Source organism: Nannospalax galili, unplaced genomic scaffold (genome assembly GCF_000622305.1).
Source record: "Nannospalax galili isolate Female #2095 unplaced genomic scaffold, S.galili_v1.0 scaffold528, whole genome shotgun sequence".
In the NCBI taxonomy this organism is placed as follows: domain Eukaryota; kingdom Metazoa; phylum Chordata; class Mammalia; order Rodentia; family Spalacidae; genus Nannospalax; species Nannospalax galili.
Genome location: NW_008359681.1, coordinates 4,265,673 through 4,292,174, shown reverse-complemented (window position 1 = coordinate 4,292,174; position 26,502 = coordinate 4,265,673). Strand labels below are relative to the sequence as shown.

The window sequence follows — 26,502 nt, the reverse complement described above, 5'->3', positions numbered from 1 at the left end:
GACTTGCTCATTAAATAAGCATGCATATTTCCTGAAGAATTCAGAATGTGATACTTAATCTTTGTTGTCAGTTTGTTAGGATTTGGAATCACCATGAAGACATAACTCTGGGCTTGTCTAGGAGGTTGTTTTCAGAAAGATTTAACGGAGGAGGGGAGACCTACTTTGAATTTGGATGGCATCATCCTGTGGATTTGGTCCCAGACTAGATAAAACAAGAAGGTGAGAGCAAGCTGAGCACCAGCTTCACCTCTCTGCTTCCTGACTGTGGATGCAATGGGACCAGCGGCCTCAAACTCTCGCCATCATGCCTTCCCCACCATGACGGAATGTATCCCCCAAACTGTGAGTCAGAACAAACCCTTCCTTCCTTAAGTTGCTTCTTGACAGTTATTTGGTCACAGTAAGAAAAGTGACTAATACGCAGAGCAAAGGAAGGCACAGTAAATACAGTGGAGTACTTGCTTGTTGTGGAAGAAAGGAAAATGTGGATGGGGAACAGGAGGAAAAAGGAACAAACTAGAGAACAACTTCAAATAGTGCATGGTACAGTACATCAAATGAGATGTATGATCACCTAACACCTGTCTCTAAGTCAGAAATGAAAGAGACAGAGAGAGAGACAGAGACAGAGACACAGAGAGAGATTTAGCTTGGAAAAGTGTGGTGTTACTTTGCCACAGTACAGTCATACCTGAATAAACAGCCTGACTCTAGTTTTTAAGAGTGGACCTAAACTCGTAGGGTACCCATTCCCCCAGATGTCTCCTGGAACTGTGTTGCTGAGCTAGGCCTCACCCATACTTTTATTCGAAACTGTTTCTCCACCATCAGTATGGGGAACTACAAGCTTGGATCCACATTTATCAGACAATCTTATGATTTCATCCGTATGCCTGAAACATTTCATACACACAATGTCAAGCATTCTTCTTAGTCTTCATTATTTCCCTGAAGATGAACTGCCTTTCAGGGCTTTTGTTAATTCTCAAGAATACCCACAGTCATTTACTATCTTTGGATGGAGCAGCAAATAGAGGTTCTAAGGAATCAAGGTCAGGTACCCAGGTTACAAGAGTACATGGTTCAGCGAGTTTGTGTGCAGTAGTTTTTTGGTTGAAGGTTAATTAAAAGTCATTAGTCCATACCTTGTCCAAGTAATGTACTAAAGCCTAGTGGGAGGAAATGTGTGGATCAGGAAGGAACATTCTGAATACAGGGGTAATCAGGGTTGCTTGAAGTGTGCCCTCTTCTGGTAACTTCCAAAAAAGGCAGAGGAATGTGACGTTTTAGATCAAGCCCTCGACTTCCCAGGGCAAGAATTCACTCATGTTTACTGGTAGGTGGCAGTGTGAGCAGACACAGGACAGAAGCTGGACACTGAGTCTGTGAGTGGGGAGATGTTTGGTAGGAAAACAGCAATACACTGTTCTCTCAACCCCCTCAAAACTGAAAAAAGTGATGGCCACTTGTCTGCCTGGGTTGGGAGTTCTGATATACACCGAGCTCTGCTAAAACCTGGGCCATCTGCCATGCTGAAGTCACTGGTCAACCCTAATCTCAGTTTCCTCTTTATGACAATACATGATATTTACTTAGCACGTTGTCCACGCTCCGTGGTCTGAGATTACAATTCCCACAATGATACATAAGGGAGACATTTGTGATACACTAAAATGTGTTTTAAAAACTTGCCCAGGCTGACCTTGAATTCACCATGTAGCCAAGGGTGATCTTGAACTCTGATTCTCCTGTCTCCACCTCCTGAGTGCTGAGATTACATGCATGCACTACCATGTCCAGCTTTATGGTGATGGGAACTGAACCTTGGGGCTTCATGCATGGTAAACAAACACTTTACCAACTATTTTTTAATTTAATTTAATTTTATTTTATTTTATTGAGACATGGTCTTGATACAGGTTTTGGTTTTGCCTTTTTTTTTTTGGTCTTTTTGAGACAGGGTCTCCCTGTAGCCCCAACTGTCGCTGGAACTCACTATGTAGACCAGGCTGGCCTTGAACTCACAGAGATCCGCCTGCCTCTGCCTCCTGAGTGCTGGGATTAAAGGCATGTGCCACCATGCCTGGCTGGTTTGCCTTTTTTTAATCAGAGACTATTTAATATGTGTTGTATTTTACAAATACACTGCAGAATCATGCAATCCTGCCTACATTGCATGCAACCCTGGGCTGCAAGTCTGCACACTCCTCTGCCACTGGACCTGTGATGGAAGAACCTTTCTTCTTGCCTTTATCTTTTGCTATGACCCCTATGTTATCTTCAAAATGAAGAAACATTTCATTTTCTCGTTGGTGTGACTTTCACTGTTGAATCACCACTGCTGGATGGGCCTTTCTTAGCTCTGGTTTGCCTTTTTTCACTCTGGCAACATGTCACCGCATGAGCAGCAGGAAGTCTATTCAGCTGGCCCTTGATTCTCTTCACAGTAATTTTCCAGTTTTGGCTCTTGTGTTATCAGCACAGCTGATCACAGCTGGAGCTCTATGGAAAGACCCAGAGAAATGTGGAATTTCACACCAGAGGACCTACCATGTCCTCACTTCAACATCTTCAGCTCCTAGAAAAAGTGAAAAAGGAGGTAGACACAAAGGACACTTGATACAGATTTGGTTTTTTGGGATTTTTTTGTTATCTTTCTGTGTTTGAGAATTTTGCCAACATGTATGTAAGTGTACCCGTGTGTGCAGTGCTCACAGAGGGTAGAAAGAGGGTGTCAGATTCCCTGAAACTGGAGTTACAAACAGTTGTTAGCTATCATGTGGGTGCTGGGAACTGAGCCCAGGTCCTCTGGAAGAGCAGCCAGTGCTCTTAACCACCGAGCCATCTCTCTAGCTCCTGATACAGATTTTTTTTTTAGTGTGACAGAAATTTCTCATCCAGTTGTGTTTGGCTTCCCAGGGCCTAGGGTACTAGACACTCATAATCACCAAAGATCAACCTGCTTCCCAGTTTGTTGTTTCATAGCAGTGAAGATGAGAGAGGCAGACAACCGTGGAAGTCAGCAAAGCAGAAAGAAGCTTTATTAGGAAGAATGAGAGAAAAGTGAGGAGTGAAGGGAAAGTGAGAGAGTAAAGTGAGAGAAACTTCTGAGACTGGCAGGGGTTTTCGAGAGAGGAGAAGCCATTGAACTTCCTTATCTAGGGGTTTTCCTGGTGCTACGGAGAAACTGGTCAAAGGCAAGGCAATCACTATTGAGATGGATTGGTTCTCTGGGCTATCACAGGCCAAGCCAATGGTGGGCCCTCGTGCTCTGTGCATGTTCCTCCAGCTCAGCCAGGGAGAAGATAATGCTCTGTTCATGTGCTGCCCACCCAGTTAGGGGTGGTTGAAGCCCCACTCTGTCCATCTCTGACTCCAGCTTTGCTAGTTATTGACCTTGACTGTCTGCAAGCCACCTGACTATGCTTTGACCCTACAGGTGTCAGGTGCTGTTAATTATACTAAGCTCTCTTCCTTCCCACAGCTATCAAGAAGTAGCTTTAGGGCTTTTTTGTTTTTGGCTAACTCCTTGTCTACAGAACAGTTGGGGAGGGGGTGGGGGCATCTCTCGGCACAGGTGGAGGCTTACTCAGAAGCTATTTTACTTAGTCTGTTAGTAAGTGCATTAGAAGCAAGGGTGTATGAAAGGACAGTAGTGCCCTACATGTGCTCCTCAAGGGCTTTGGGGAAAGGACAGCCAGCCTCTTATCACTGGCCCAGGGTCCTGCCCTTCCTCTTATCTGTTTAGCTTGGCTATCTCATTCTTAGCATCTTGATTTCTTATTCCAAGTGTTCTTGACCTCACCAATTTAACTTTAATATTCCTTGTAATTCTAAAGACCATTCTCACTATAACATATGGGAACAATGTTACCTTTTTCCTTTATTATCTACAGAGAGCTAGCTTCTGCCTGAGTCTCACGAAGCCCAGGCTGGCCTCAGACTCCACTATATAGCTGAGAATGACCTTGAACTCCTGATCCCCCTGCCTCCATTTCCCAAGTGCTAGTATTACAGGTGTGCTACCCCACCTGGTGTTTCTTTTTATTTTTAATTAACAGATAATAATTGTACATATGGGGTATGGTGTGATGATATATGGTAATTACATTAGGGTAATTGGCATATCTACAACCTCAGACATCCTTTATTTCTTTGTTGTGATATAATAAAATGTTTTAACCTGGAAGAGCTCACAGATTTTCCCTTCCTTCAAAGAAAGACTTGTAATTAAATTACAGTCCTTTTCACAACACCCTGCTGCAAACCTGGAGCTTTGTGTTCTGTAATTTATACATTAAAATTTAAATGTTCTTCCTGTACTTAGTTCTTTCTTTTTTTGTGATCAAACACCAATTGATTGCCCCACAATTGCCTTTTGAATTCCAGGAAACTGGATAAAGCTTCAAAACACATTTAAAACTTTATCTCTTAGTAATTTTCACAGTGGGATGGTGAAAGTTTTCAAAGTGGGAAAGTTTGGCTGAATTCTTCCAAAGAAACGGTTTTATTTTCCCCTTCTGGAAGAGGTACAGAAAGTAGCCTTGGGCCCAAACATTTGGAGACTCAACCACCTGGATCTTCACATAAGAAAGAAGCTTTACAGGCTGGGGAGGCTTAGTGGGTAAAGTGCCTGCTGTGCACCATAAGGTCCTGAGCTTGGATCCTCGGTGCTCAGGTAGAACCTAGCCATGGCGGTGTTCACTGTAATCCCGGAACTGGGACTTGCTGGCAGCCAGCCTGATCAAAAGTTCCAAGTTCCACGTATAGTAAGAGACCTTGTCTCAAAATATAAGATGGAAAGCGTTAGAGGAAAATACCCAGTGTTGACCCTTGACCTCTATTTGTGCCTCTGTGGTCAAGCAGGAACACGCGCGCGCGCACACACACACACACACACACACACACACACACTTTAAATGTGTATTTAAGTCTTTTGAAAAATCAAAGCGCACAGATAAAAGTACTTGTTTAGCTGACAAAATAAGAGATTAGTAACCACCTGTAGACAGTTTTTTTTGTTTGTTTGTTTGTTTTTGTTTTTTTGTCTTTTTGAGACAGAGTCTCTCTGTAGGCCCAGCTGTCCTGGAATTCACTATGTAGACCGGCTGGCTTTGAACTCACAGAGATCCACCTGCCTCTGCCTCCCAAGTGCTGGGATTAAAGATGTGCACCACCACGTCCGGCACAGACAAATTTTTTTATTACTAGATTTTAGATATTTGAAATAATTTTTTCACTATGCCCTGACAGGACCATTGACTGAAAATATTGATGAATGAGGTGGATTAATGCCTCTAAGTTTTAACAAATTAGTTAAAGCTCTCATTTGAATGATATAAGATGAATTTTTTTTTCATTTTAAATTTTTTTTTTTTTTTAGTTTTATTTTATGTGTATGAGTGTATTGCCCACATGTATATGAGTGCACCCATGTTGTACAATGCCACAGAGGTCAGAAGAAGGCTTCAGATTCCCCTGGAACTGGAGTTAAGGATGGTTTATAGCCGCCATGTGGGTGCTGGGAATCGAACCCGGGTCCTCTGCAAGAACAGTTAGTGCTCTTAACTGCTGAGCCATCTCTCCAGCACCCCCCCTTTTTTTTTCATTTTAAATTTCTGGATTTAAGATTCATTCGTTGACCCAAAAAATCATTTATTATGTGCCAAACATTATGTCAGATGTTGAGAATACATCAGTAAAGAGCCAGAATCTCTCTAACCATTGAAAGTGCTCAGCCTAGAAATAAAGAGAATTATGTTGTTTCACAAAAATAAAAAGCTGGGGCTTCAACTTATATGTAGACTCAAGCATATCTTTTTTGGGAATTCAACTCAGTAGTTTTTTAAAGACAGACCTTTTTCCACCAAGAACATACAACTACTTCCTAAATGAAACTGCATGTGAATTGAGATTAGATAGCACAGTAAAATTTGTAGAAAGCCAAAATTCCAGGGTTCTCCTTGAGATAAATTCAGTCACTGTTATTTCCTGATTGTTTATTTAATTTTTTAAAGAGTTACTTGATTTTTGAATTTCTTTTAGCACATTTGACCATTTTCATTTCTGGCACAGAATAGATCAGACACCCCACATAAACCTATCTACCAATGCTAGAAAAGGATATTCCAAAATGATCTTAAAGTGCTGAAAATTACCCAAGCTGGTTAAGTACATGGAATCTTTAGAAACCAAAAAATATAAATATAAACAAATAAGAGAAAGCACAAATACAAAATACAGAAAGGTACCAGTAGCCAATGGCAGCTCCAAGGGATTCCTGTTTATCTAAAACCAGTGGGGGATCCTGCAGGGTGCCTGACTGATGACCAGGGCCATGCAAGGCTGGAGGTCGGATTGCAAATTGCATTAAGTTGTTTCCGTCTTAAAGCAATGATAACAGTGGAAATAATTAAAAGTGCTTCACCATCTCCATCACTACTGCCACCACTATCTCTCTGGGTAAAAGTGAGGAAACATTATGTCTCAGTCTTAGATCTGAGAAGAAGGGCCAAAGGGCACTTGAGAATTCCTAAACATAAACTGACACTCTGGTTTAAGACCAGAACTCACATTAATTGCCTGGTGAAAAATGCTGAAGATTTAAAGCAGTCCTGGGCCAACACTCACCTAGGTCAGGCATGTGGGCAAATGCCTATAATCCCAGCAACAGGAAGCTCAGACAATAGGATCATGAGTTCAAGGTCAGCCTGGGACATATAGTCAGACCCTTTCTCAAAAACAAAACAAGAAAATCAACAAAAAACAGATTAGAAAAAGAGCTAGAACTTATAGAATTAAAAAAAATATTTTATTGGGGGCTGGAGAGATGGCTCAGTGGTTAAGAGCACTTGCTATTCTTCCAGAGGACCTGAATTTGATTCCTTCCCAGCACCCACATGGCAGCTAACAGCTGTCTGTAACTCCAGGGGATCCAATGCTCTTTCTGGCCTCTGCAGGCTTTCCATGACACCAGTGCACTTACATACATGCAGGCAATACACCCATACACATAAAATATGATAAAAATTATTTGAAATATTATTTTATGTATGCATGTATGTAAGTACACATGTATCATGTAATGCCTGTGAAGGTCAGAAGAGGGCATCGGATCCCCTGGTACTGGTGTTATGGACAGTTGTTAGCTGTCATGTGGGTTCTGGGACTTGAACCTGGGTCCTCTGCAAAAGTAGCCAGTGCTTTTAACTGCTGAGCCATCTCTCCAGCCCCAAACTGCTAGAATTTTTAAAAGGGATGATAATAAACAAGAGAAACTCTGGATGGGTTGCACATAACTAAAAAGAAAATTAATAAATTAGGACAGATTTATCTGAAAAACTTCCAAGAATGCTGCAATGGAGAGAGAAGAGAGGTAAAGAGATAAGCTGGGAGTGGGGGCAGGCCTTTAATTCCAGCAGTTGGGAGGCAGAGAGAGGCAGATCTCTGTGAACTTGAGGCCAGCTTGGTCTACATAGAGAGTTCCAGACCAACTGGGGTGACCAAGAGACTCGGTCTCAAAAAACAAGCAAAAACAAAAGAGATGAACAATATTAAAAAGAGATTGAGATACAGAGTAGACTAGAACATGGACCTTACTAAATTTACAGGAGACGATAAAGGATAAAGACCAATAATATCTCACAACCGATTAAAGATATGAGTCATAAGATTCAAGAAGCATAGTGAACTCCAAACAAATAAAAAGAAATCCATACTTAGAAAATGCAAGTGAGGCCAGGCATGGTGGCTCACATACCTGCATTATTAACACTAGGAAGGCTGAGGCAGGGGCAGAAGGACTGAAACCTTGAGGCCCAGCCTAGGCTATATATGTAGTGATTTTGAGGCCAGCCTGTGGTGCACAGAGAAACTGCATCTCAAAAAGACAAATATCGAAGTGAGTTAGAAGGAATGTAAATTAGTATGATGATTAAGAACAAAATTGGGGCTGAAGAGATGGCTCGGCAGTTAAGAGCACTGGCTGCTCTTGTAGAGGACCCAGGTTCGAGTCCCAGCACCCACATGGTGGCTAACAACTGTGTGTAACTCCAGCTCCACGAGATCCAGTACCCTCTTCTGACCTCCTCAGGCATTGCACAACATGAGTGCATTTACATACATGCAGGCAAAACACTCCTATGCATAAAATAAAAATAATAAAGTAATAAAAATGTTTAAAAATGTTTTAATTAATATTAACCAATTGAAGTTCAATTAATTGAAACAAAACAAAACAAAACAAAAAAACCGGACTACCAAATGATCCAGCTATTCTACTTTGGGGTATGAATCTATAGGAAATGAAATCAGTATGTCAGAAAGATATCTGTACACCATGTTGTGTGACTTTGTGACTTTGCTAGAAAGATATGAACAAATGTCTGTTTACCTTAGATGGTTTACTGACAACAGACCAAAGAAATAATTCCACCAAGTTATAGCTTAATGAACCAGTTAGTTTATTGGGATTACTTATTAGAGTATAATTGGGTTATGTGATAGCTGGCTTTTATTGTCAACTTCATGGTATTTAAATCTCCATGGAAACAAATCTCTGGACACAGCTGTGAGAGATTATCTACGTTAGGTTAATTGAGGTGGGAAAACCTACCTTGAATGTATGTGACACCATTACATCTCAGATTGTATAAAAAGGAGAAGGCAAGTTAGGTTCCAGCATTCATCTATCTCTGATTCCTGCCTGTGGATGCAAAGTAACCAGCTGTCTCCCACTTCTGCTGCTAGGCCTTCCCTATCTTGATGGACTGTATCCCCAAAAACTGTAAGCCAAAAATAAATCCTTCCTCAAGTTGTTTTTTTGTCAGGTATTTTGCCACAGCAGTGAAAAAGTAAAACAGATTTCTTGCATGTATGTTTATGACTCAATGGCAGCTGCATCACTGGGCTCTCACCCAGGTGCTAATAAATCATAAAAGCACATCCATAAATGACTTGCAGGCAGCTAGCTCATCTAGTCAGAGAATCTTCCATTGTCTCCAACAATTGTGACCACTTGTATAACCTTGAGGAAGGGGCTTATGAATCTTGTGAATTTCAGATTACCAAGATTTATGCAGTTTTATTTACTTCCTGAGCCTTAACAACATGTTTCAATTTGGAGGAAATAGCTCCACAACACTGTACTCCTTTCTTTGGATCTTATTTTCTTTTTGCCTCCTCTTCCATGATGTTCCCATGTCTTGAAGGGGTGATATAGATGTTTGATTATTTTCCTCCACTTATGGCTTCATATTATTCCACTATGCCCCAGAAACAGTCTTTGCAGTACTCCTTGAATTGCACAAAAGATTCCTTTCCTGACTGACTGAGGCTGACAGGAGCAGTGATCTTTGGATGTAAACATAAATGTTTAGACGACTATTTGATAGTTATATCATATCCATTTAAGATAATAGCAGTAACTTCCTTACTTAGGTCTATAACCTCCCTAGCCATGGCTTTTGCCATGGTTTACAAATATTAGATATATGAGTTCCCGCCTGTGAAGTTGGCCTTAAATCCAATCAGAAAACAGTTGGTTGTACTCGTGGTAATCCTGCACTATTGTACTGGTCAGCACACCTTGCCTGGCTTGTTGGTACTGAAGCATGGAAGGTTCATAGCCAAGCAGAACTGTTGATGACAATTCACCCCCAAGAAGCCCACATGACTTCTAGCACTATGAAAGCCAGCTAGTAGGAAGAGACTTTCCAGCTCAATCCCAGCCTGATTTCTCTACGTCCTGCAGTCAAAGTGTACAGCACTTAATAACAACAGCAATAGCTGTTTTTTTGTTGTTGTTTTGGTCATTTTGAGACAGGGTCTCACTGTAGCCCCAGCTGTCCTGGAACTCACTATGTAGACCAGGCTGGCCTTGAACTCTGCCTCTGCCTCCCAAGTGCTGGGATTAAAGGCGTGCACCACCAAGCCTGGCTAGCAATAGCTTTTATAGTTTGTGTCCTCAGAGACGTCCCTGTCTTGAATGGAAGTAGTCCATTATGATACTGGGATTTTCACCAACAACCTTATGACTCCTGGGAGTGCCTTTTCCACTCGTGCAGGATGCCTTCATTTAAGCTCCTCCATTTAAACAGGTGCATAATTATCCATTCCAATTGTCAATGGACTTGGCTGCCTGAGAGGATATTGATACTAAAAAAGAAATGTTACGAAGGTCAAATACAGTACAGAGAGAACAGCAGAATGGACAGGAGACACCACCTCATCTAACTCTCAAAATCTGCAGACATTTCCCATGAGCTATCTGGCTTTCTCCTCTCAGGGTGCTGCAGCCACTGTGGGGGTTCTATATATCTCCTCAACCCTAGTGATCTCTGTGGAGTCACCTTGCCCTGCTCAGCTTGACTCAAGCCCAAGGGGAAGCAGGGAGGCACTCTTACCTTCTGTGCCTGTCTCTGGAGCTGACTCTGGTTCAGCAGGCCTAGATGCTTGCTTACAGGCCTGATGACCTGATTTCCATCCCTAGATCCCACAAGTGGCAGGAGACAACAGATTCCTGAGAGTTGTCCTCTGACCTCTACACACTTATACACACACACACACACTCACACACACACACACACACACTATTAAATAAGTAAACAAATAGGAAAGAAATGAGCTAAGGTAGTAAGACAACAAAAGCAAACAATAACCAAAAACAACAAGAAGAAAAACTACATGCTTATATAAAGAAAAGGAAGAAGAAATTACTATGAGTACAAAATTGTCAGAACAAGAATAAGTCAAACATGGAGTTGGAGAAATGGCTCATTGGCTAAGACCACTGGCTGCTCTTTCAGAGGATCCTGCTTTGGTTCTCAGCACCCACATGGCAGCTAACAACCATCTGTATCTCTAGTACCTCTGTATCTCTAGGAGATCTGATGCCCTCTTTTGACTTCTGTGGGCATTGTACAACATGAGTGTACTTATATACATGTAGGTAAAACACTCCTTATATACATAAAAATTAAAATAAAAAATAAAACTTTTAAATATATTTTTATTGAATTTTTGTGCATTTCATACAATATACTTAATCATATTTAGAGCCCCTTCCACAATCCACATTGCCCATAATCCCCCCTACCAGATTTCATGCATATGTTAAGGCCTATGGAGCAAGTTTATGTACCTAGATGTCCCTCAGTGTAAGTTCATCCACTGGAGTCTGTCTAGTCATCCTATCTAAAGTTACTCCCTTAAAGGAGATCAACTTTCCCTCACCCAGCAGCAATCAGCTGCCAATAGTTTCTTGCCTGAGTTTGGGCCTCCTGCCCATTTCCAAGTTCTATGCTGAGTTTTTGTCTGAATGAGTTTGCATGGGTCTTGCACATGCTGATACCACTGCTGTAAATTCATATGAGCAAGTTGCAAGATCCCTGGAATACTCTGTTTCCTTATGATCATGCACCAACGCTGACTCTTACAGTCTTTCCACCCCCTCTTCTATGATGATCCTGGAGCTGTGGGTAGGTGAGACTTAGTACAGGAGTCCTATCCAGGGACACGTACTCTGCAATCTCTTATTCTCTACACTTTGGCCAGTTGTGGCTTTCTGTGTGCATTGCCCTCTGTTGCATGAGGAAACTTTGCTGGTGAGAGTTGAGAGATGCATTAGTATTCTCTCTACCTGCTGCTCTGTTATGTCTCATGAGCCTTAGATGTAAAGGTTCCATTGCAGATATATCACTTTGGGCTGGGCATCTTTCAGACACTTATCTGTGTGTGACAAGTTGTGGAACTCTGTAATAGTCTCCATCTGTTGCAAAAAGAAGCTTCTTTGATGTGATGAATGGTATAGTTGTCTGTAAATATAAGGATCCATATTTAGCATACAATAAGGAGTTGCATTTGTCTTGGTATATAACAGACATAGGGTTTTCTCTAAGATCTATGACTTCTCCAGTCATGTGTATTTGGCTATGTTTATAATAACACCCAGGAATTACTTCCCATTGAGAGGGCCTTAAGTCCAATTAGATAGCTGTTGATTACCCCCCCATATAAAAGCACCACTACTGCACTGATAGAGTTTACTGTGCTGGTCATTATTGTAGCTATTAAGTTTTAAAACTGGGTTAGACCATTGATTGATTTTCTCCCTTAGCAGCTTGTGGGAGACAGGCTTGAGTCTAGGGTGAAAGTCTTATTGACAGCCATACAGCAGGCCCAAGGCAAGAGCCTGACCATGGGAGCCACAAGAAATGCCTTGTGACATTTGCTCCCATTGGCAGATCATGAGACTGATGCCTAGAGCTCGCCACTCCCTAATCACCACCCTTGGAATTCCAAATTGCAACACTTAGATATTGCAACAGTCAGGGTCACATGGTTTCCAGGCTCTGTAATCTGAAACCCATTATGCTAATGAGGCATCCTACCCGCTATTCTGTGATAGGATAAGTCTGTTATGCTAATAGGATGCTAAGTCTATTATGCTAATAAGGTATCTTACTTGCTGTATTGTGATAGGACACTAAATATGTTATGCTAATGAGGTATCCTTCTTGCTGTTCTGTGATTGGACCACTACCCCTATATAAGCTTGTGCCTTCCTGCAATAAACCAGATCTGTGTAACTGAACCTGGTCTCCTGTGTCTGAATGCGACTCCACTGACACAGTCTCCTCACCAGCCCTGGGGTCTGGGACGGAGGCAGCGCCAGGCGAGCAGAAGAGCTGCCTCAGCAACAGGTGAGCAGAAGAGCTGCCCCAGCACCAGGTGAGCAGAAGAGCAGCCTCAGCCCAGGGCAGGCAGAGGAGCAGCCTCAGCCCAGGGCTAGCGGAGGAGCAGCCTCAATGCCCATGAGAATGAAGGAGTGGCACTCGTGAGAATGGAGGAGCAGCCGCTGCTGGCAGTGACTACAGCAGCTTGCATGGTATCCTCTGATACCATACCAGATCTCAAACTATATTACAAAGCTATAATTAAAAAAAAAACCCAGCATGGTACTGGCACAAAAACAGACACATAGATTAATGGAACACAATATAAGACCCAAACACGAATGCATGCAATTTCAACCACCTGATATTTGACAAAGGTGCCAAGAATATGCAATGGAGGAAAGATATTTCAACAAATGGTGCTGGAAGAACTAGATCTCCACCTGTAGAAAAATGAAATTGGATCCTACATAATAGTCAATTCCAAATGGATCAAAGACCTCAACACAAAACCTGAAACTCTGAAACTGCTAGAAGAAAAAGAAGACAGTATACTGCAAAATATAAATGTAGGAAAGGACTTTCTAAATCAGACATCAGGTATTAAGGTCAACAGTCAACAAGTGCAACTTCATTAAGCTAAAAGGTTTTGATACAGCAAAAGAAACAACCAAGGAAATAAAGAGGAAACCCACTAAGTGGGAGAAAATCTTCACCTGCTGCACATCCAACAGAAGATTAATATCCAGATATACAAAGAACTCAAAAAACAAAGAAACAAGGAAATAAAAGACCCAATAAAAAGATGGGCTATGGATCTGAACAGAGTTCTCAAATGAAGAAACAAAAATGGTTAAAAAACACCTTAAAAAGTGCTCAACATCCTTAGTAATTAAAGAAATGAGGATAAAAACCACTTTAAGATTCTGTCTTAGTCAGGTTGGCAAAGATCAAGAGAACAAAAGACTCCAAGTGCTGGAGAGGATGTGGAGAAAGGGGAACACTCATTCTGCTGGTGGAAATGCAAACTTGTGCAACCACTACTGAAAGCACTATGGAAGCCCTTAAAAAACTAAAAATGAATCTACCATATTATCCAGTTACACCACCTTGGCATATACCCAAGGGACTCATCCTACTGTAGAGATACCTGTACATCCATGTTTGTTGCCGCTTTTTACAATCACTAATAAATGGAAACAACCTAAATGCCCCTCAACTGATGAATGGAAAATGAAAATGTGGTACATTTACTCAATGGAGTTCTACTCAGCAGTGAAGAAAGATGAAACATGAAATTTGCAGGTAAATAGATGGAGCTAGAAACTGTTATACTAAGTGAAGTAACAGACTCAGAAAAGCAAGCAATGTATGTTCTCCCTCATTTGTGGATCATAGAACCAATCCCTTATATGTGAGTATATATCTTGATATAATGGCAGGAGCCAGGAAAATGGAAAGGAAACATGAAAGTGAGGGGAGGGAGGAAGCCTGAAAGAGGGGGATAGTAGGGAACAGACGTTACCAAGGGGAAAATGGTGATACTTAACTGGGAAGGGAGACGAGGACACACAAGGAACGCTGAGGGTAAATGGGGAAGAAAGAACTCAAAAGAGGGAGGATAATAGGAGACAGACATTATCAAGGGGAAAATAGGAGCACTTAAACTGGGGAGGGAGAAGGGAGATCAGACAGGAAGAGAGAGAGGGGAGAGATAAATAAAGCTTAGGTAGCATACAAAGCCAAGGAGAACTGTATTAACTCAAAACCCCCCTGAAAAAAAATACACATACAATATCTGAACATTGGTATGTAATACCCGAGCTCCTCCATTTTGTGTAAGATGTCTTGGTGAGCTGTCCCAGATCCTATTCTGGTCTGGGGCCAGAAGTTTCAGGAAGAGCTGAGGAACACACCCATATAACTCTGGTATTAGAGCAGCCAATAACACCATAAGTTTAACTGGTCAAGAATATAAAATCTCTTGTCTGTTGAAAGACCCGCCTTTCCAGTTTCACTGGTCAATCACCTGGTCATAGGACCACTCCTAGAAAGGTAGGTTCACCTTAAGCTATGATAAATAGATGGGCATAATACCTGGTGCGTTAATGAGGTAGCAAATTTTTCCTGCCTGAAATCCCTCTGCTTAGCACAGAACTCCCCACCCTGTCACAGACATGTCTCTGTAAGTCTCCCCACTTTTCTGAATTCTTCAGAAAAGCATAATTTCTCCTTTTTTGCTTCATATCCCTTTTGTAAACATGCTTCCTTTAAGGCTTTGGGCTGCCCCTAGCATCTTGTATTTCTTTACTCTCTCTAAAGCATCCTTCTCCCAGCCATGTGGCTGCCAGTCAGCCACATGTCTGACCTCCATGCAGGCTCTAAACCTGCATGGCTCCATGGCTTTCTTTCCTTCTCCCCTCCATTCTCCTCCTCAAGGCAGCTGCCAAGATTACCAGCTCACCTGCCCTGAGGATTTTTCTTTAAAATTCTAATAAAAGCTCTGTAAAAGCTCCCATCCCCTCCCAGTTAGGGAAGCATTCTTAAAATTGGCTCAGAGAGTGTTATCCTGGCCAGCTAAATAGATTTGGTTGATTCGGAGCTTTTTGAGTCTGAGTGGTCTTTTCCCAGTGATCTTGAATTCTGTAACAAGTACATACATATATACCTGAAAGCTATATAACAAAGAACACAGTGCCAGACAGGAGAAATCTCCTTTTGAGTTGTTGGTCAGAGTGGTCCAAGAGAGTCCCAAAATCATAAAGCCTATTGCCACAGCCCTTGGTTACCTCCTATAATTTGAAGGTAAGACCCTACTGCTGAAGACAGGAGATACTTTGGACATAGGACTTGGAGCAATGGTCCTGGAACAGACCTGGAGGTCTTCTCCCTGAAGACTATCTCTCATAGTTCTGGAGGATATTAGGCAAGCTGCTAAGAGAGAAAAACAATCAATAGTCCAGACCAGCACTAAAGCTTAATAAACCACAATGACTGGCCAGCAAACTACCTCTATTGGTGCAGTGGTGGCACTGTTATCTAGGGTATAATCAGCAGCTATCTAATTGGACTTGGAACCTTTTCAATGAGAGGGAACTTATGGGTGCCACTGTAAATATAGCCAAATACACATGGCTGGAGAGGTCTTAGATCCTAGAGAAAACCCTATCTCTGTGAAAGTGAAATCTCTTACTGTATGCTAAATATAGATCCTTTTATTTACAGACAAATGTACCATACACCACTAATCAAAGAAACTTCTTTTTGCAACAGATGAAGGCTGTTGCAGAGTTCCACAACTGGTCACATTCAGAAAATATATGTCTGAGAAATGCCCAGCTCTAAGTGACACATCTACAGTAGAACCTCTACCCCTAAGGCTCATGGAACATAGTGGAACAAGGGAGTAGAAAGAATACTAATAAATCTCTCAACTCTCATCAGCAAAGCTTCCTCATACAACAGAGTGCGATACACACAGAAGGCCACAACTGTCTAAGTTTTAGAGAATAAGAGACTGCAGAGTGCATGCCCCTGGATAGGACTCCTATATCAAACCTCACCCACCCATGGCTCTGGGACCATTGTGGAAGAGGCAGTGGAAAGATTGTATGAGTTAGGACTGGTGCGTGAACATAAGGAAATAGAGGGTTTCAGGTCACTGGAAACTTGTTCATACGTACTTGCAGCAATGCTGACAGCATGCACACAACCCATGCCAGACAAAAACTCAGCATGAAGCAGGGGAAATGAGCAGCAGGCCCCAACCCTAGCCAAGGAACTATTAGCAACTGATTATTTGGGGGTGAGGAGAATAGATCTTTAAGCAAGTGACTCTAGATAAGACTGACTAAACTCCAGTGGATGAATTTGTACTGAGGGACACCTGGATAGAAATTCTTGGCCTGATAGGACTTAACACATATGACTGAATACCTAAAATCTGGTGGGGGTTTATGAGGGGTGAAGAAGGGGTCTAAATTTGATTAAGATGTATTATATGAAATGCTCAAAAATTAAAAACATTAAAAATGAAAAAAGAAATTCCTAAGGCATATTTTCAAAGGTAATGAAAAAAGTGTTGAATTAAATGCTTAGGAACAACCAGAGAGAGAACAGAACACAACATACAAAAACAGAGCATGTAAATATTGATACCAGATATGATAGAGCTAATGTTATAATGCCATAGTCAGACATAGGGCTACTGAACAAAAATCTTTAAAATTCTCTTTCCATTCTTGAAAAATGAAATAGATCTCAAACTGCAAGACAGAAAAATCAATTTTGGATTGTTTAAGAATGTTAAGTGTGAAAACTAAAAGTTTGAGACTGTAGGGGAGGGAATACAATGCTGAGTGCTCTGAGGGTTTAGTAATTGAGTCTACAAATAAGCTGACAGTAGGTAAGGTAACAGGAGAAAATGGATACAGATTTATTAAGAGTGCATTAATATCCCCCAACCCAGTGAGCTCCAGAAAACTATCTACCTTCTTCATAGGGAGAGAGGGTGCAGGAAATTTAGGGGAGAGTAAATTACTTGGGGAGAAGGTGCATGACCCCTTGGAGTAGGGGCTAGCCCTTGACAAAGTCTGTCCAGGCATGGTGTCAGTCGCCCTTCATGACAGGAGTGGCATACTCCCAGGTTGCTGAATGTCCAGTTTCTTAACCTGTTTCAATTTAAGGGAGAAAGGGTTTGCTTGGTTCATAGTTCTTGATCATACCCCAGCACAGCAGGGTAATCAAGGCAGCAGGAACTTGAAGCAGCTGATCACAGTCACAGCCAGGAGCAGAGAGCAGTGAATCAGTGCACGGTAGTGCTCAGCTTGCCTTCTCCTCTCTGACACAGTCCAGAATCCCCTGCCCAGGGGGTGGTGTCACCCATAATGGGAGGATCTTCCCACCTCAATGACTGCCATCAAGATAATCCCCCACAGACATGCACACTAGACAGTCCTTCACTGAGAGTCCCTTGCTGGGTGATTCTAGATTGTGTGACAATGACAGCTAACCCTTACCATGACAGATTCCTGGCAAGGGACTCAGAGGGCCTGCCTTCAGGCAGGTAAGGGCAGTTCAGAGTAAGCCTCTTTGTGGTTGCGCTTCACCAAGTAACCTCAATGTAAGAAACAGCGCATCAAAATGGCATAATTTTGACATGACAATTTTGGGATATCTGTAAAATTTAGAAGTAAACCCCCAAATCAGTTATTTCTTTGACGTGGGCCTACCTCTCTTGCCTTCCTTCCTTCCTTTTCTTTTGCTGAGACTGAACCTAGAGCCTTCTGTGTGCTAGGCAAACACTCTACCATTGAGCCACATCACTAGGCCCTAAGATCTTAAAAGCACAATTATTTACTAAAAATGTAACAAATTTGACTATATTAAAATGAAGGGTGTGGGTGGATGGCTCAGCAGTTAAAGCACTTGCAGCAGAAGCATGAGGAGTTCAGCTTATGAATGAACTCACATGAATGTCTGTCGGCTGTGGCAGCCTGCCTGCAATTCCAGTGCTCAGAAGGCAGAGACAGGAGTTCCTGGGGCCAGCTGGCTATACATATTAGTCATGTTGGTGAGCATTGGGTTCAACGGACAGACTCTGTCAAAATGAAAAAAGTAAAGATCAATCTAGGAAGATTCCCAGTCAACCTTGGGCCTCCACATGCATGCACACACATACCTTCACACACATATGCCCATACACACGAATACACACACACATATGCATGCGCACCATGCATACATTGAAAGAAAAAAGAAAGAAAAGGAAGACCTTAGGGCTGGGGAGGTGGCTCAGTGGGTAAAAGTCCTTGTTATGCAAGTGTGAGAACCTGAGTTTGAATGCACATCTGTCCCAGTGTTTCTATTGCAGGATAGAGACAGAGACAAGAGAATCTCAGAAGCTGTGTGCAAGCGAAGCTACTGTGGCAAAGCAACAGACCCTGTCTTAAACAAGGTGGAAAATTAGGGCCTGTGGCCTCCACATATGAACTATAGTACGCATGTGCTCTTACACAGGCAGGAAACACACACACGCACACCCAGAGAGAGATTTGACTGAATGAGAGTCACACTCATGGCTACAAATAAATCTCATGCTGTGTTTTTTTAAAAAAAAGTGGTAGAAGACTCTGTATGACACGATTCCATTTGTGTAAAGACTCGAAAATATGTAAAACAAAGAAAACTGTCAAAAAAAGAACCTTAAGTGTTACTGTATAATCTGTACTTTGTAGTATCTGGTAGTCGTATGGTTCACTAAACTTCAAGCTAACAGAAAATTAAGCATTAACTATGGTACTAAGAGAAAAAATCTGCAATATCAAAACCTTTAAAATTCATCTACAAATTTTGTTCAGTATCTCTGTAGGGAACAGAACATTATTGTAGGCTACCTTTAAAATGCCGCTGGTGAGTTATATTTATCCTAAATTCATATGCTTCAAAGTCATCCAAGCATGAAGTATTGTCACCTACCCGCATCTGCTGGTTGCTGTAAGGTTGGTAGAAGTTCTGTTTGTCGACTGCATGCCTAGACCACCAAGGAGTTCTGTCTGGACTGTGACACCGGCCAAGGCTGAGCGACATGTCCAGGGCGCAGATCCCGGCTCTGGTGCTTGGTGTTGGAGGGTTTGGAGCTCTTGTGGCCGCCATCACGTCCAACGAATGGAAAGTAACCACCCGCGCATCCTCGGTGATAACAGCCACTTGGGTTTATCAGGGTCTGTGGATGAACTGCGCAGGTAACGCTTTGGGTTCTTTCCAATGCCGGCCGCATTTTACTATCTTCAAAGTGGAAGGTAAGTATCATGACCTGTGTGTGGGTCCAGAGCAAATGTTCCCTTTCCCTTTCCCCGGCTGTCTTGAAGAATCTATGTATCTAGTCACCTGTGCACTCTGGGTGTGAAAAGTGCCAGATTTTTCCTAGGGTGGATGGGGGTTTGTGTTGGCTAAGGGAATTAAATCATTTATGTTATTTGACAAAAGAAAATAAAAAATAACCTTGTGGGTCTCGTGGAAATGGTGGGTGCAAATAATTGAAAAAAAAGGTGGAAACAACTGGATTGGTTTAAAAGCTAGTTTTATCTTTCGTGAGTCAGAAAAGTCTTAAAGGGTGTTCTAGCCTGTGTTGAAAGAACTTTCTTTCCGTTGGTTTATAATGGTGCCTTTCCTCCTTCCCTCTCCCTCCTCTCTTCCTCTCCCTTTCTCACTTTCAGTCAATCACAGTTTCCTTAAATGCTTGTACTTTCTGGGGCCATCTGGTACCAGCAAAAGGAAACAGACATAAGCATGGCTCTACACTGACCTTTTCTTTTCTGCAGAGTGGTAGAAATAGGACAAGAAGGATAGCATTGAATGAAGAAAATCATTCAAATGTCAGAGGAATGTCTGCCTTTTCCTGTTTAAATCTTATTTAGTGATAAAATAATAAAACCAGAAAAGTTAAAGTAGTTAACTGAAAGAAAATGTCATAAATTTCTCCTTTGGTTCCTTTTGTTTGCTTTTCAACAATGAACATTTTTTCATCTTCAAAACTCTATTACAAATGTATCTTAACGAGAAAGGCTTTGCTTGGGTGATTGTTTGGTTTTAAAGATGTTTTCATACTTCAGCTGCCTCTGGAGAAACAATTGTTACTTGTCTTCCTGTAGTTCTGTAATCTCCATCTGCCTTTACTTGCTGAAAAATTTGTACTTCTGCAAATCTGTGCAAGACATAGGCTTATTATGTTAAAAACTGTGCCTTGGGGCTGGACAGATGGCTCAGCAGTTAAGAGCACTGATGCTCTTGCAGAGGACCTGGGTTCGATTCCCAGCACCTATATGGCAACTATGAACCATCCTTAACTCCAGTTCCAGGGGAACCTGAAGCCCTCCTAGGCATTGCAAGACACGGATGCACTCACATACATGCAGGCAATACACTCATACACATAAAATTTTTAAAAATATTTAAAAAAACTGTGCCTTAGTTTTGTTAAAATATGGACTTTTCAGGGCTGGAGAGATGGCTCAGTGGTTAAGAACACTGACTGTTCTTGCAGAAGACCCGGGTTCAAATCCCAGCACCTACATGGCAGCTAACAACTGTCTGTAACTCCAGTCCCAGGGGATCCCAACAGCTTCTTCTGACCTCTGCAGGCATTGCACCACACGGGTGCACTTACCTACATGAAAGCAATACACACATACACATAAAATAAAAATAATAAATAAAAATTTATTTAAAAATATGTCCCAGTTTAAAACAATTGTAAGAACAGTCGGTATTCTTAACCGCTGAGCCATCTCTCCAGCCCCTAAACTGGCACATATTTTTAAAAGAAACATTTCACCTTGTTATGCTTTATTCTTCATCCATCAATGAAACCTGGTTTTTAAAAAATATTTATTCTTTTTATTATTTTATGTGTATAAGTGTATTGCCTGCATGTATGTAAGTGCACCCATATTGTGCAATGCCTGTGGAGGTCAGAAGAGGGTGTCAGATCTCCTGGAACTGCAGCTACAGACCATTGTTAGCCACTATGTGGGTGCTGGGAATCCTCTTGTAAGAGCAGCCAGTGCTCTTAACCTTTGAGCCATCTTTCCAGCCTCAAAACCCAGTTATTGAGAAAAACATATATTCAAACTTAGCTCCTAAATGTCTTAAAGAACCATGGTAAATGTCTGCATGGCCCCAATAGTCACTTTCCAAATGTATCTTGGAAAACACACAGCTGGAAATTTTATGACTAAACAATCCGATGGTGATCTAAATAATCTACCCTTAAAACTTAAGTTTTAGAACTTTGCTATTGTACGAGTGTGTATATGTTTGTGTGTATGTGAGTGCATGCCATGGTATGTGTGTGGTAGTTAGAGGACGACTTTTTAGAGTCGGTTCTCTCCCTTCACCTTTACTGGTTCAGGGATCAAGCTTAGCTTCTCAAACTTCTACTGAAGGTACCCTTACCTGTTGAGATAGCTCACTAGTCCTGAAAACCTTGCTCCTTTCTTTGGTCTTTTTGAGACAGGGTCTCCCTGTAGCTCCAGCTGTCCTGGAACTCACTATGTAGACCAGGCTGGCCTCGAACTCACAGGGATCCGCCTGCCTCTGCCTCCTGAGTGCTGGGATTATAGGCGTGTGCCACCACGCCCAGTCTTTGAAAACCTTGCTTTTTGAGTGGATTGTGCTTCTTGATAATGAAAAGAATGTATTCTAAATTTGCAATATAACCTTCACATAAGAGGTAATTTGATGGGGCTGGAGAAATGGCTCAGCAGTTAAGAACACTTGTTGTTCTTGCAGAAGACCTGGGTTTGAATCCCAGCACCCACATGACAGCTAACAACTATCCATAACTCCAGTTCCAGGGGATCCAACAGCCTCTTCTGTCCTCCATGGGCATTGCATGACATGGGTGCACTTACCTACATGTAGGCAATACACGCATACACATAAAAATAATAAATAAAATATTTTTTAAAAAGAGGTAATTTGAAAAATCTTGCTGGCTTACAATGTTTCCATTAGAACTATGAGGTAGCCCAGTGTAGTGATGCATGCCCATAGCCCCAGCTTAGGCTACAGAGTGAGGCCCCATCTTGAAGATTCAGTGACACTGCATCCTGTGCCTGCTTGACGATGCCAGTTCTCAGCTTTCTGCTCTGACTGCCTCTTGCCATGCTTCCTCACCATGATAGACTTATCCCTCTGGAACCATAACCCCAATAAAATCTTCCTTCTAGTAAAAAAAAAAAAATTCAGGTATTACAGAAAACTATTTTCAATGTTAGGAACACTGATTCCTATTTCCAAAGGAAGTTTGGATTTCCTAGCACATGGGACCATTTCTAAGAGAGCTTGTTGCTTTTCCTTTGTTCCTACTTGACAGCATGACAATGGAGAATCAGGAAAGCTACCCTAGCCAAAAGACTCTCAGATGTCACAAGAATCACAGATCAAGAAAAGAAACCAATGAGGAATAAAAATAATTATACTGTTCTTTAAAATAACACACCATTTAATTCTATTTTGACAATTTGAGACAAATCTTAGATTTAGGACAGAACAAGTTGCTTCTAAGAAAGAAAAAACAGAAAACTCTCTAAAGGTACCAGAGTTTTCTTTTTTGCTGGGTGCATAATCCTTGCTCATCATCCCATTTTGTATATTAAATGCTCCAGTGTAACCATGGAATTTGATGGAGTCATTTTAGATTGACAGTAATTCTGTCTAGTAAAGATTTGATATAAAGATTTAACTACACTGTTTTACGGAAACATTTGGACAAAGAGTGATCCCATCTTTTTTTTCAATCAGGCCAGAGAGATGGCACAGCAGTTAAGAGCACTGGTTGCTCTTGCAGATGACTCAGGTTTGATTCCCAGCACCCACATGGTGGCTAACAACTGTCTGTAACTCCAGTTCCAGGAAATACAGCACCCTTTTCTGACCTCTGCAGGCATTGCATGACACAGGTTCACTTACACACATGCTGGCAATATATTCATACACATTAAAAAATAAAAATAACAAAATATTTTTAAAAATCAAAGCTTCTTGCTTCAAATTCAATGAACTAATTCATTGTCTTTAGACACAAAGTCCACTCTAAGCCATATCCCCTGTCTTGTATTGTTTTATCTCAAATTAACGTTCACTGGTTTTTTTAAGTAGAAAGCAAAGTGTCTGTCACAGGGAGTGAAGAGTTTACTTGTTCCATATTCATGGATTCAATCAACCCTTGGATCAAAATGTTTTTTTAAAAAATAAATACCTACATTGAACATGTAGACCTTTTCTATTAATATCCTCTAAGTAATGCAACTTAAGTATTTGCATAGCATTTCCATTGTATTATATGCTACAATCATCTACAGGTGACTCGAAGTTCCCAGGAGGATGTGCATATGTCATATACTGTATGACATATAGTCATATAGTATAGACTACACCTTTTTATATAAAAGACTTGTGCATCTGTAGGGAGTCCTAGACCCAGGGCTTCTCAGATATCAAGGGACAACTATATTTCTGAGGGAGGACAGTATTGCTATGAAGAAGAATTAAAACCAAATTAAGGTTATCTGGGACAGGCAATTTATCTGTATATTCATCCTGTGGTCCTGGTACATAGCGAACTCTGCTATACTTGCAAAATGACTGAATGACCATAACAGTGGATATGACTGTGGAGAGTTTGGATGGAGGGCAAAATTGTATCCCTGGGTGAAGGCTGCACTGTGATGAATGGATGAGTGAGTTACCAAATGGAAGACCACTGGATTACAGCTCAGCAAACTGAGCTTCAGATTCTGCCACTTTAATTAACCAGCTGTGAGACTTCGACTTCAGCAATAACTCTCTGGGTTTCATCTATAAATTTTCTCCTCCACTGAGAAAGAACTGGACTCTAGTCCCTCAATGCAGCTCTCAAACCAGAGTTCAATTCAAGAGTTTCACAGTGCTTCATGGCCTGGCAGCAGCAGTTCAGGAAAGAATTACAGTCGGAAGGAACTTCTCTATTATAATTGCTGACGGCATTAGGGCCTTCTTTCCCCTTTATCTCTTATCTTTGTTGATTTCCTGTGTATCTAACTGTTTAAATTCTTATCAGCTACTGGGCTGAGATGGGTTTTAATAACCTCAAATGACCACATAACCCAAGCAAAGGTGCCAGGATTTCAGTGTGATGAAACCAAATGCTCATCTGAAGGCACAGTCAACGATACTGGTGGCCTGAGGAAGAGTGGACCTCTTTCTCCATTCCCTTATCAATGGTACCATAAAAATAGGGCTAAAGGCATACTGAAAAATGAAATCATGGCATTTTCAGGAAAATGGATAAAACTGGAAATTATTATGTTAAGTATCCCAGACTCAGAAAGATAATTATCACACATTTTCTCTCATATGTGGCACCTAGATTTTAATGTTTATATACATGTATATACATGATATACATCACAAACTCAAAGTGGGGAATATGTGAGGGGAAGAAAGTCTTAACAGAGGATTGGGGAGGGGGAAGTGCTTGTGACATGGAAACAGAAAGGGACTAGTAGGTGTAGATGGAGGGGACCAGCAGGCATGGAGTAGCAGGGAGGGAGATGGAGTAGGCAAAGAGGATCAACAAAAAAAGAAGCATGGATGAAAAGGCCATGATGAAAGTCACTGCTCTGTATTCTAATTTAAGAAAAAAATTAAGGGTCTGGAGAGACGGCTCTGTGGGTGAGTGTGTACAGCTCTGACAGAGCACCTAGGTTTGGTTCCCAGCACCTGGTCTGGGTGGCTCACAACCATCTGTAACTCCAGCTCCAAGGATCTAATGCCCTCTTTTGGCCTCCCCCCTCTTGTCCTCCCCAGACATAGTACACACACACACACACACACACACACACACACACACACACACACACCTCCTTCCATATGTATACACACAATAAAAAATGAAATCTATTGAAAACTTTTAAAATTGCCGGGTGTAGTAGCACATACCTTTAATCCAGCACTTGGGAGGCAGAGGCAGGCAGATCTTTGTGAGATCCAGGCCAGTCTGGTCTACGTAGTGAATTCCAGGCCAGCTGGTGTTACTGAGAGACCTTGTCTCAAAAAAAAAAAAAAAGAAAGAAAGAAGGAGGAAGGAAGGAAGGAAGGAAGAAAGGAAGGAAGGAAGGAAGGAAGGAAGGGAGGGGTTTTAGAGGGAGGATCCAGATCATATGATATCAGAACTTTAAATTTCCAGCCAGTTGAAATATGCCTGTGTTAGTCTCTTTGGGTTGCTCTAGCAACATTTAAACTAGATTGTTTATAAACAGTAGAAACTTACTTCTTGAAGTTGCAGGGGTGGTGAAGTCCAATCCCAGGCCTTGAAAAATGGGCTTCCTGGTTCATGATGGCACCTCTCGTTGTATCTTCCCAAGGTGGAAACCTCAAAGCTGCTTTTTGAAGTTTCTTTTATAATAGCACTAAAGCCATTCGTGAGAACTCTGCTGTTGTGTCATAATCACTTCTCAAAAGACCTCACCTCCTGATATTACCATCTTGTAGGTCAGAATGTCAACTTAGAAATTGGAGTGCATGCAAACATTCATGGCACAGCAATGCCTTAGTCCATGAATAAATACTATTAGCAAATAAATCTCAATCAATAACAAGGACAAAATCTAACCATTTACATGTTTCAAAAATACTAACATTGAGAATGTTCCTCAGTTGGCAGAGTGTGCTTGCCTAGAATGCATGAGGTCCTGGATTTGATCCTCAGGACTGCATCAAGCAGGCATGGTGACACATGCCTGTAATTCTAGCATGATCAGAAGTTCTAGATCATCCTTGGCTATACAGTTTGAGGGTAGCCTGGGCTACATGAGACCCTTCTCAAAAAACCTATTAGTAGAGGAGCTAGAGAGATGGCTCAGTAGTTAAGGGCACTGGTTGTTGTTGCAAAAGATCTGAGTTTAAATCCCAGCACCTACATGGAGGCTAACAACTGTAACTCCAGTTCCAAGGAATCTGATGCTCTCTTCTGTCCTCTTTGGACACTGCACTACATGGGTATGCATACATACATGCAGGAATAACACTCATACACATACAATAAAAATAAATTTGGTTTTTTGGGGGTCTTTTTGAGAGAGAATTTCCCTGTAGCCCCAGCTGTCTTGTAACTCACTATGTAGATCAGGCTGGCCCTGAACTCACAGTGATCTGCATGCCCTCTACCTTCCAAGTGCCAGGATTAAAGGTGTGTGCCACCACCTCTAGGCCACATTTCGTATTTTAAATAGTAACCTGACATATAATTCCCTCAGTACTGTTCTACTTTTTAATTCAGAAT

At 41.6% G+C, this 26,502-nt stretch overlaps 1 protein-coding gene and 1 pseudogene across 3 annotated transcripts in view; one reads left to right on the top strand and one right to left on the bottom strand.

Annotated features, from left to right (window-relative positions):
* Window positions 1–2,156: 2,156 nt before the first annotated feature.
* LOC103726165 lies at window positions 2,157–2,572 on the bottom strand (annotated as a pseudogene).
* A 16,691-nt stretch (window positions 2,573–19,263) lies between these two features.
* The window catches only part of Cldn10 (claudin 10), a 119,140-nt gene continuing 111,901 nt past the window's right edge, over window positions 19,264–26,502 (top strand). For 2 of the 3 annotated variants that reach the window (XM_008823610.2, XM_008823609.2), the window contains exon 1: window positions 19,264–19,477. In XM_008823610.2, coding sequence (XP_008821832.1) covers window positions 19,264–19,477 — 214 coding nt within the window. The remainder of the gene's footprint in view (window positions 19,478–26,502) is intronic. The other variant, XM_008823611.2, reaches the window with a different exon arrangement.